This window comes from Rhincodon typus, chromosome 4, assembly GCF_021869965.1.
Source record: "Rhincodon typus isolate 14 chromosome 4, sRhiTyp1.1, whole genome shotgun sequence".
Classification (NCBI taxonomy): Eukaryota; Metazoa; Chordata; class Chondrichthyes; order Orectolobiformes; family Rhincodontidae; genus Rhincodon; species Rhincodon typus.
In genome coordinates, this window is record NC_063335.1 from 106,662,747 (window position 1) to 106,674,768 (window position 12,022).

At 41.8% G+C, this 12,022-nt stretch overlaps 1 protein-coding gene across 9 annotated transcripts in view; it reads left to right on the forward strand.

Moving 5' to 3' along the window:
* LOC109916843 (receptor-type tyrosine-protein phosphatase mu) overlaps positions 1 to 12,022 on the forward strand; it is a 786,238-nt gene that overhangs the window by 688,435 nt on the left and 85,781 nt on the right. For all 9 annotated transcript variants that reach the window (XM_048595836.1, XM_048595838.1, XM_048595837.1 and 6 more), the window contains 2 exons: positions 2,293 to 2,380; positions 9,502 to 9,578. In XM_048595836.1, coding sequence (XP_048451793.1) covers positions 2,293 to 2,380; positions 9,502 to 9,578 — 165 coding nt within the window. The remainder of the gene's footprint in view (positions 1 to 2,292; positions 2,381 to 9,501; positions 9,579 to 12,022) is intronic.

Consider the following 12,022-nt stretch of genomic DNA (forward strand, 5'->3'; position numbering starts at 1 on the left):
GTGTGTGTGTTATTGTGTATGTCTGCGGGAGCGAGAATGAGGTGTGTGTGTTATTGTGTATGTCTGCGGGAGCGAGAATGAGGTGTGTGTGTGTGTGTGAGAGAGAGAGAGAGAGTGTGTGTGGGGGGTAAGAGAGAGAAAGAGTCTGTGTGTTTGTGTGTGTGTGTGTGAGGGAGAGATAGAGTGTGAGGGAAAGATAGAGAGAGTGTGTGTGGGTGTGTGTTTGTGTGTGGGTGTGTGTGTGAGAGCGGTGTCACCTGTAGTGAGACATGAACACAAGATCCCAGTTGGGGCCGCTCTCATGGATGCCGAATATGCCTATCAGCCTATGCTCCGAAAGCTTGTGTTTTCAAATAAACCTGTTGGACTATAACCTGGCACTGTGTGATTTCTGACCTTGTCCACCCCAGTCCACACCAGCATCTCCGCATCGTGGGTACACTAGAGCCAAGGTTTAGAAGGATATAGGCCAAATGGAAGTAGTTCAGTTGGGGAAACCTGGTCGGCATAGACAAGTTGGACCAAAGGGTCTGTTTCAGTGCTGTATTACTCAATGACTCTATAACTGGCATTACTGAGAGGGTTACACTACCACAACATGTCTTTCAGTTGAGATGTTAAACTGACATCAAACATACCCACTCTGGTGAACATAAACATTCTGTGATATTTTTGGTTTTTATTCTGTGATACTCTTTTGGAAGAGCATTCGTTATCCTGGCCAACCTTTATCTTTCAGACAACATAGTATTTAGTCATCATCACTTTGCTGTCTGTGTGCAATTGCCATTCACCAATTAGTTTGCCTGTTGCCTACATCACAGTGACTACACTTCAAATGTACTTTATTAGCTTTGGACTACTTCAGAACTATTTGAAATGGTTCTTTTCTTGTAGAATAGAAACAGAAAGTGCCTCATGTGTAATGCAGGCCAGTCTGTTAGGCCTGATTAATGATTTCAACAAAGTTACAAAGCAGAAATATTAACCAATCTTCCTCTTGCAAATGCAAGAGTGGGAATTTTTAACTTTGATATCTGGACAATTACTAAACAATAAAATCAGCTAACCCACGTGAAATTTGCAGGTTCTGTAAATGGTATACAATCTTCCTTCCAAGACGGGCAAAGGGGAAATTAGCCCAAATATCCTGTTTCATGAAGATTGCCAACTTTCATAAATCTCTCCCCTTTTATACTAATCAACAATGCCATGTAGTGACCAATCCCGTCTCGACAAAATTTCTTGTTAAATTGTGCATCAAGCCAAAGAGAAATAAACCAGTAACAAAAGATGTTGAAATTGCACAATTCACACAGAAATATACACATTCCAGAGAAGACATAAAACCATTTCATGCTTGAACAGCCTGTCAGCTTATGAAAGGACTCCCTCAGGAACAAACAGATTGCCATCAAACTCAGTCTCAAATATTTGATTCCACCTGCTACATTTTCTCAATTGCATTTAAGATGTTGTTTGCATTGGTTTTCGGTGATTGTAAAGTAAGTACCTCAGCAATTGTTTTCAGACCACAATTCAGTAAACTTTCACAGTGCTGTACTGAATTCATTCTGCTCAGATTCTTAGTGGATTGATGGGTAAACACGGTGGAATCCTGAGCTCTTTAGGCTCAATATCCCTACAGTTCAATCCTTATTTTTTCTGAGGTAGTGTGGGTGGCAGGACTATGACAGTTCATCCAAAGAATTAAGTTAGAAATAAAGGGGGTTATAGGGGTTGGATAATTTAGAGTGGCCAGGAGTGAACAATATAGGATACCTGACTTTCCTTCCCATCAGTAGCTATTTTACACTATCCATTTTACACTATCACCCAAAAAAAGTAAAAATTCTAAATCTGTGTCAGTGTCATGAAATATCATTTGCTTGCTGCATGTATAAGAAATCAAAGGTGTGCTGCCCATAGCTTCGTTTCCATTAAAATGGAAGGGCAGAAAACCATGAACACTATGGCAGCTTCTTCATCTATAGCGCAGCTCTGTAATATCAGCCTTATAAAACTCCTACATTAGGTTTAAAGCGTACATGCCCATGATAGAATGAAAGTTTAATTACGATCAGTCTGAAGAGTGACTTCAAAGATTTGAACTCACTTGACAAGAAATCAGTTTTATGTTCGTAATTCCTTTGCATGCACAGTGCTGTCCATGCACTATTGGAGCATGACAATGTTATTTTGACCTATCTGTCTACTTGTGTCCCCCATCCCACTTATAATCAAACATCCTTTGTGAGTATTGTTGCTAATTGTAACATTTGTGTGTTCCAGAGTTTTTATGAAGGACAGTCTGCCCCATGGGATTCTGCCAAGAAAGATGAAAACAGGATGAAGAATAGATATGGGAATATCATTGCCTGTGAGTACTGTTCCTCTTGAAAAATGATGCCAAACCTACTTAAATGTTGCATTATTTTATAAATTCAGTGACACAGCTGTGGCATTGCTGTCTGATTTTAGTTTATACTGCTTGTTACTGAATGCATATAAATTTTTTTGAGAATCCTTCTCCTGTCTTTTGCTTCATTATTTATGCAAATGCCCAGCAGTTATTTACAGCCCTCTGTCTGTGCGTATCAGTAGATTTCTTGCCCCATTTGCCTCTGACAACTACAGTCAATGCCATCTAGCTCTGTGATCAGTGCAGTGTCTTCTCCTTTGCCTTAGTGAGGTTATTCTGAGACAGAATTGTCCATAATTGCAGCAAGCGATAAAATATAAGTACTGTTAAGAGAAAAATGTTATTGGTTGTTTGATTTCTTGTGCACCTTCTTTGCACTGTCAAACTCGACTGATCATAAACCACCTTCTGTTCATGTGCAGTATCTTGGCAAATTCCAAAGAATGGCCCACCTTGTGTGTATTATGGAGCTCGAACAATTGATTTCTTGCACTGATGGTTTTGAAAGATCTGCAGTTTCCTGTCTAGCAAACTCAGTGATGAGGTTATCTTATCACCTGATTCCACTCCTACTTCACTTCCACCATCACCTGACAGCCTTATCAATGTTCTGTTACATACCGTACATATGTAAATGCTGCATTTGCCCTATCTATAACACAGAAAACTGGTATTGATGAGAGATGTCTTGACTGGATCAGAATAAGGCAGATAATGAAGAGAGGGTATTTGACAGAGATAAAATGAAATAGAGTCAGTATAATCCATTCTGGCTAGATGGCCTGTCCACAGAAGCAGTCTAGGTGCATGTGCCTTTTTAACTCTGAGACAATTAAACAATGTTTAAAGGGCTAGGGATTTAAATAACATGCGATTGTGACACTTAATACTTAACCCTTAACAGATTGTGACCTGCCTTTCAAGAGCATTTAATCACTTTTATGGATCCATGACTTCCTACATGACAGATTATGATCCTTCAAAGAATGAGAAAGGGACCTGTTTGAGCTCAGCATTAATTTCAAATGGCACTGTATGTTCTTGTATGAGTTAAGCTTCATCTCATTTCTGCCATTTTTAATGGCCTCCAGAGTCAGCCTAACTCTGTGAAATCCAGTATTTCATGTGAATGACAAGAGTATGTTCTGACCCTAGGCTGCAGCACACAATGCAGAGAAGGCGGTGTATGTTTGTCAAGTACAACAACTCACTTCTTTGCTGCATGTTCACTATTTTGTATGAATAGATGCCAAAAAGCTTCATGAATTGAAACAACTACAGTGTACATTTATCTCACCGTGAACTAAAACAGTTGAGGGGGTCACACACATGGCAGCTTCTCAACTACTGGGAATGCAACACTGTTAGAGATTGAAGAATAATGTTTGTTAAAGATATCGGTTTCCAGCTTTGGATCACCCCAGCATGCTCACAGATATAAAACAGTGTGAGTCAACTCACTCAGAAGTAAAGATTCGCACTGTTCAGAAGAATAAACTATGCCACTGAAATTGAGGTGTGCAGTGGAACCTGTACTTGAGCCTAGTCATAAGTTTCAGCATTTTGAGTTTGTAGCCTTGTCTGAAACTGTGGCCATTTTATCCCCATCTCCAGCCCAGAAAATGGGAGCAATAAGAAGTAAATGTCTACTCTGCCACTAAGTTTAACTACATGTTTAGTTCTTTCAGTAAAATAAATCAAAGAAAAGCAGACACTGGAAATTTGAAACAAAAACTAGAAAGCCAGAAGGTATCTGTGGAGAGAAAGCAGAATCAACATTTTGGGTCTGGTGACTCTTCTGCAGAACAGTTCTCCTCCCTTTGTGCAATGTTTTACACTGTCTGTTTTAATTTTCACCTGAAATTCTTCTTTCTACTTTTATGTTTCTTAGTGAAGGGAGGGAGGAGGGAGGCCACGATTCTGCCCGTCATTAGTTCAATGCTGGCAAAAGCGTTAATTGATTTAAGGCAAAGCATCTGCCCTTTTCCCCAGGAGGGCATCCCACCTCATAGGGCAGCTGTTCAGTTCAGTTGACCATCAGCTCTGTGGTCCCAACAGCGCCACCATGAGTCTGTGCTGGGATAGTCCCCAGTCCTGAGAAACCGAGACTGACGGACCCTAAGGCCATATATTCTGAGGCTGGAGATATTGACAAGAAAGGGGTGTGTGTGTGTGTGTAGAATGAGGGGTGTGAGTGGAGTAATGTGGGGGTAACTGGATTCAAAAGTTCAGGGGGCCTGGCTGCCTCCAGCCCACGCAGGGAAACCTGTCAAGGTGACAGCTTGTTGTGGGTTCCTCTGTGGCATCAGGAGGAAGCTCTTGAGTAGGCATTGGTTGGGGGACCTTCTTGATTCTAGTTTCATTGTGAAAATGTGGGCAGCTGACATCAAACATCTCAAAGAGCTGAGGAAGTGTCTTCAACATCCTGCAAATTCAGTGGCAAGAAAGGTAGTCTGACAATAAAGTCCTCTTCCAAACTAGAACTTCCAGATAGAGGTGCTAATCAGTCAAAGCTATCTCCCCTGACACCAAACTCCCAAAGTTACTGCAAACCTCAGAGCCTAATCGTACGGGGGACCTGCAGGGAACAGCAAGCATATTTTGGGAGTCCCTGAAAGGGTTAAACAGCCCTCACCAAATCATGTCAGCCCCCAGCTTTTGATCAACCCAAAACAGAGAAGGTGTAATCGGGAATGCAATGAACATGTCAAGAGACTTTGTTGGGAATGTGGGGAGGTGAAGTTGAAATATTGGAGGGAGCACACGGACACTCAAGCAATCCAACTCTTAAAGCATTACCTGCCCCACATGCAGCAGAGTCTGAAGATCACACGTTGATTTATCATCCATTCCAGCATCCATTGAACCTGCGTTGAAACCACGCTGGCTCATTGGTTAGCACTGCTGCCTCACAGCATCAGGGACCCGGGTTCAATTCGGGTGACTGTCTGCGTGGAGTTTGCACGTTCTCCCCGTGTCTGCGTGGGCTCCGTCTGGGTGCTCTGATTTCTTCCCACAGTCCAAAGATATACAGGCTAGGTGGATTGGCCATGCTAAATTGCACCACAGTGTGCAGGGATGTGCAGATTGGGTGGATTGGTCATGGGGGATGGGGGAGAGCGAATGTATCTGGATGGAATGCTCTTTGGAGGGTTGGTGCAGACTCAATTGGCAGGATGACCTCTATCTGCACTGTAGGGATTCTATGATCATTCATTGACAATCGAGAGAAGCTGCTTTAAAAAGAGGCAGACAATAGTAACTGTGGTAGGGGTGAGCCTTCAAATCCACTGGCAGGGAACTGTTAAATCCAGCTAATTAAGTGGCCTTTAATTGGCCACCAAAGGATCTCAATAGCCCAAGTGGGCAGCAGCCTGATGCTACTTTCTCACTGTAAGGATTCAGATAGGTTGTGGGGGAAGGAGTAAGCAGCAGACAGGGATATCCATCCCCTTGCTCCATGGATATTAAGCGTATTTGTTTAGCTCTGAGTCTAAGGTAAAACAACTGAGGCAGTTGCGTAGCCAATAGTTCCCAAGATACAAAGAACTTTTAGAATTTTGAAGGCTATCACTGTGATAAAATAGGCTGGTACTTTTTATTTGCAACTTAGCACACTTTGTGATTTCTACATGTGAAATTAATTCATGAAACTACTGTCCATTTCTCTGTGTTGGAGCAGCCAGAATTCCCACATTTAAATCACTTGTTTTCCTATTAGCAATGCTGTCTATATGGAAATGGATTTGCAGCAGTATTCAGTCACATTAAGTTTGTGCAGGAGCAGTATCGGCTCCTGCTCAAAGTAAGAGCGAGAGATATTGTCACGTCCCTGATTGTACCGGTAAAAATACCAGGGCTGAGCAATCCCAGAACCTTTCGGGGGGTGTCGTAGCTCTGTGGATGCTGGTCAATGTTTGGTATCTTCACTGACCAGCTCTTCTTTGCTGAACCTGATCACCCAGTCAGACAATCTGACTGAAATTAAGCCTAATTCTGTTCTCATTCAATATCATTCAGCAACAGGCATTGGACAGGAGAAGAAATCAGAAAAGCAGAGTTCTCCTTGATTCAGCCCATGTATGTTGAGGCTAATTGCAACATCCATGCACCACTCCAGTTAAGATAAAGGGCCAAGGATGGATGTGAATATAACATTTAGGGCTGTAGAGTGCGCAAAACACTCAGCCCAGTATTTTCCTCCAACAGATAAGAGAGACATCATCTAGTGTTGAACCCAATCTCTTGATTGGAGGTTGGGTTAAAATTGCCCTTAGCAGTCAGAAATACCTGAGACCGGGAGCAAGGAACACAACTTTAAATAGCCCAGGAATGATTAAATGAGGAATTACCAAAACAAACAGCTGAAGTAAAGTTGTTCACCAGCATTTCCCTCATCATCAAAGTGGAACATCTTTAAACAGGCAGGCCCCACATGTTCCAATCAACAAGCTTTGTCCAATGCATTTGGATAAGTACGTGAATAAGAAAGGTTTGGAGAAATATGGGCCAAAGGCAGGCAGCTGAGACTAGTTTGGTTTGGGGTTATTATCGGCATGAATTGGTTGGTCCGAAGGGTCTCTTTCAGTGTTGTATGACTCTATGATCAGCAAATATGTTAATATTAAATCAGAAGGAAACTGTCTCTTGATTTTATTCAGAATGTTATTTCCAAACTGCTGCTGGAAAATTTCACAGATATGGATTATAGGGATGTCCCAGGGCCATTCCATTGCAAACAGGCAGGGATCTGATTTCAACAAGGCCTTGGGAAGCTGCTGCTCAGCTGAACATATATCTGTACTGTGGTTTCTGATTGTATGACTCCAGGGTAGATTGGAGAAAAAAATCCAATTTGCTAGTCCTTTTTTATTCTGCTTTATTTTTAATTGTGGTCACAAGATGTTATATTAGCTTCATAAAATGTCAACATGTATTTATTTTAGGAAGCAGTTATACAATTCATGGCATATTTACTTGGCTCATTTATAGAGCCGTACTAAGGTGTAAATATACTTGCATTTTATGAGTGTACATATGCAGTTTATGAAGTCATTGTACATCCTGCAGGAGGAATCTATTGTTATGGTCAAATTACCAGCAGTGGGACCAATGCAGGCCAGGGATGAATATATCTTATCTGTCCATGGACTAGTATGAGTTTGTGATGCTGAGGAATCCAGTGATTCTATTTGTTGATTGGGCTCTCTTGTGGCCTGTGGGAGGAGTGTTGAGTGAGGGACTACATTCTGTTCTGTTATGTTGTCCTTCAAGCTGCCTGACATGTCTGCAGTGTAAGGTGCAAACCGAATGTTCTTCATTTTGAATGTCTCAGGTAAGTTCTGACCAGGTCCTCCTCACGGGAGGGACTCCCTTCAGCCTTAATGATTGTTGCACTAATCAGCTTGTCTCAGTCATTAAGCAAGCCCCAATATTCTGTGAGCATTTGGGATAATGAGATGAGCTGTTCCTCATGATACTCTGGCTTTGAAGACCTGGCCAGAATACGTGGAGGAGGTTCTACAGTCATCTGCAGGGAAAGGCTGAAGTTTGAGGATAAAATAGATGTTGATTTTGAGTTGGCCTCAATATGGTTTGCTGCAGCCAGTGGTGTTCAGGAGCACTTCGAATGGGAATGACCCTAAGCTTGTCATTTCAGTAAGCCATCTTGCTGTCATTTCTCGCATATGCCTGCTACTGTGTTCCAATAAAGTGCAATGCAAGCTGGTGGAACCCCTCATTTTCTGCATAGGTACTTTCCAGCTCTGTAGAGATTAATATTGAATCCACCAATTTCAGACCATGCCCTCTGTTCTCCATTTTGCCCATACCAGAACCCGTTCCCTGTGCCTTGTCATGTCTTTTCTTGTGCCTTGTTGACCTCACCGTCAGCAAAGAGGACCCATTTCTCACTTTCGCGCTGATCTTTTATACCTATTTTATGTCATCCTTTATCACCATTAGCACTGCCTTTGTCTTTTGCTCTGAGCACATTCTGATCCACTTATTACTCTTCCTCCTCTGTCACCAGCACAAAACTACCATTTTCCAGCTCCTTTCTGTTCTGAAGAAGAGTGATACTGGATTCAAGACATTGACTCTGTTTCTCTTTCCACAGATGCTTCCAGACCTGTTGAGTTCCTCCAGCAGTTTCTGTCTTCATTTTAGGTGTCCAGCGTCTGTAGGTTTTGCTTTTGTTTGAGTGACATTGTTTATGTTGGGCAGGGTGAAATCTGTGGGAACCATTTGAAAATGCAATTTTTAAATGTATATCATGGCCAAATCTGTTTTTATATACCCTAACTTCTGCATCCAGTTGGTGAATCATTCTGGAAGATCTCCATTATGTGAAACTGGGACAAAGCTGATGGACCTGGGCAGCATGGTGGCTCAGTGGTTAGCACTGCTGCCTCACAGCACTGGGGACTTGGGTTCGATTCCACCCTCAGGCGACTGTGTGGAATTTGTCCATTCACTCCGTGTCTGAGTGGGTTTCCTCCAGGTGCTCCAGTTTCCTCCTAAGTTCAAAGGTGTGCAGGTTAGGTGGATTGGCCATACTAAATTGTCAGTGTTTAAGGATCTGTAGATTAGGTCGGAAATGCAGAGTTACAGGGATAGGGTAGGGTAGGGTCTGGGTGAGATGCTGTTCAGAGGGACAGTGTGGACTTTGTGGGCTGAATGGCTTGCTTCCACACTGTAGGGATTCTGTGACCATTAAGAATTTCCTGCCTTTCTCCAGACTGAGAGAGTAATAGCAACTGTAATTCTCAACCAGTGTCTTCTGCAAGTCTGTGAATGTAGAGGATTGGTAGGAAGCTCTTGGATGGAGGAGCTGGTGGCTTGGGGCAGAGTGGAATGTGAGGGAGGGGTGCATGAAGGAAGAAGCATCTCAAGGGAAACAGGTAGCAGGTTAGGACCAGGCCACAATTATTTTGGTCTGAGCTGCCAGTGACAATGTTTGAAAGTCGGAAGACTCAGTGCTCCACCACCTCTCCTTCTTGTGATTTGATCCAAAAGCAGACAAAATTTCTGTCTTCCTTTATGGCTCATTAATAAATCTTGGCTTGTTTGTCTTTCAGATGATCATTCTCGGGTCAGGCTGCAACCATTGGAGGGAGATTCAAACTCTGATTATATTAATGCAAACTATGTGGAAGTAAGTATCTAAATTATTCAATATAAACCTGAACATTGTTAAGTTGGTTAAGTGTCAGCATTGGTGAATGAAGAAATCTCTTTCACTTTTGGTAAAAGCTGCCACATCAAATACTTTCAGGTCAGGTAGAACATTGAGTAGAGTCAGACTAAAGCTCTTTTCACTCTGTTGTAACAAATTGACAATCTCTGAACAGCATGTCTTACTATACCAGCGTGGCACTTGCATTTCCCACACTAGTCATCCTGTGACTTCAAAGAGTAAAGCTGTCAGTTTGATGCGTATTATGGGCAGTTTTGTTCAATGGGCTTGTGCCCATTAGGAACTGACTGTCATAAATTCATTTTCTCTGCTAACTGCCAGAGAGCCACTACTTTCATCCCTTTAGTGTGAGCAGTGGATTGAATATTATACTGTAGGGGGTGCTTTTAGTGTTGTGGTTGAGCCTATTGTGGCAAAGAATACCTGTGATTGCTTTGTGTAAGAATATAAATGCATTTGTGAAGATTTTAGTCGCACTACTTCTCATGGAATCGTGGGCACTTTGGAAAGCAACATTTATTGGAATACTGAATTCTTCATGAATACAGGCACATTCTTACCCATTGTAGTTGCACAATAGATAGGTCTTATGTTATGTCTAATCATGCTGCACTGACCTGGGAGTGCTTGAAGATGATGCTAGGTGAAAAACATGAAAAAATGTCAATCTACAGGTCATACTAAGCCAAACTTAGTGAGCATGTTTACAAATCTGCAAAAGTAAACAACATTACAACTACTTATATTTGGTAACGCCTTTAATGTATGAATAAATCTCAAGACCCTTCATAGGATTGTTATAAAACAGAATACCAAGCCACCAAGGATATATTAGGTCAAAAGACCAAAAGCTTGGTCAAAGAAATAGGTTTTTAAGTGGCACCTTCAAGGAAAGCAAGTAAAGGAGGCAGTGCGTTTCTGGATGCAATTCCAGAGTTTAGGGACTCAGCAGTTGAAGCCATGGCCTACAAGGCCAAGTGATTAAGGTTGGGTGTGCTTGAGTGGTTAAAATTTGAAGAGTGGTGATATCACAGAGAGTGATTCGGCTGCAGGAGTTTCCTGAGATAGGGAGACCGTAGAAGGACATGAAAACAAGAATGAGAATTTTAAAATCAATGCACTGCTTGGATGGGACTCACAGAAGGTCAGTGAGCACAAGGGCTACAAGGGACAAAGACTTGATTGATATGAGTTAAAATGCAGGTAACAGAGTTTTAATGGGATAGTAGGAACTGCAGATACTGGAGTCAGAGATAACACAGTGTGGAGCTGGAGGAACACAGCAGGCCCGGCAGCATCAGAGGAGCAGGAAAGTTGACGTTTCAGGTCGGGACCCTTCCCCAGAAATTTCTGAAGAAGGGTCCTGACTCAAAACGTCAACTTTCCTGCTCCTCTGATCCTACCTGTCCTGCTGCGTTCCTCCAGCACAACACTGTGTTATCTCTATTTATAACAGAGTTTTGATCTTAAGTTTACAGAGGGTAGAATGTAGAAGACCAGTCAGGATTGTATTAAAATACACTAGCTAAGGAAACATGAATGAGGCTTTCAGCAGGAGATGAGCTGAGACAGGGCAAAGTTGGGCTCTGTTTCAGAGGTGGAAATCATGATGACACAAGTATGCAGACAAAAACTTACCTTGGGGTTAAATATGACACCAAGGGCATGGACAATCTACTTTAGTCCAGACAGCTGCCAGGGAGAGGGATGATCCCATTAGCCAGGGAATGGAGTTTGGAACAGAAATCAAAGGCATTAGCTTTAACACAAATCCAAAAAAGGAAAACAATTTTATTTTCTTCTGTAGATAAGCTGTGCAACATCTCTGCTATCTTCTGAAAAGCAATTATTTAGCTGAGTAAGTGTGGAACATGCTTACCTCAATTTCTAAACATATAACAGTGCCCATTGAGCTGAAGTTGAATTGTAACCCTTTGTCTTACAGAGTTGTTTATAGAAATAATTAATGTTTCTTATGGAAAGAATTGAAAGATGTTATTTTGTGAGGATTTTGAGCAACTCTTGCTAATCTGTTGACATACATATAGACAAAAGATAGTAATTATCTCCATGACTGTAGTATCAGAACTTTCTTTTTACACTTAGTTGTAAATACAATTAATACTCTACATTTAGAATTTAAAAGGGCATGTTCACTGTTGTGTGGGGAAGCCAGCTCATGATGCTATATGAGCTGTTGCTTGTGATGAAGGTTCTTACCACCATCCTGTTTAAGTATAGGAACCCTACGAGCCTGCTTAATCTAGTTTGGTAAAGGAAAACCACTTCCTGCTCTAACTTGAAGAGTCTCCTATCATTAACAAGACTTGACTAATTCCATGTTAGCAACTAGCTAGAAGTTATATTCACATCACAGACATTATTACAGAGATTTTGTGATG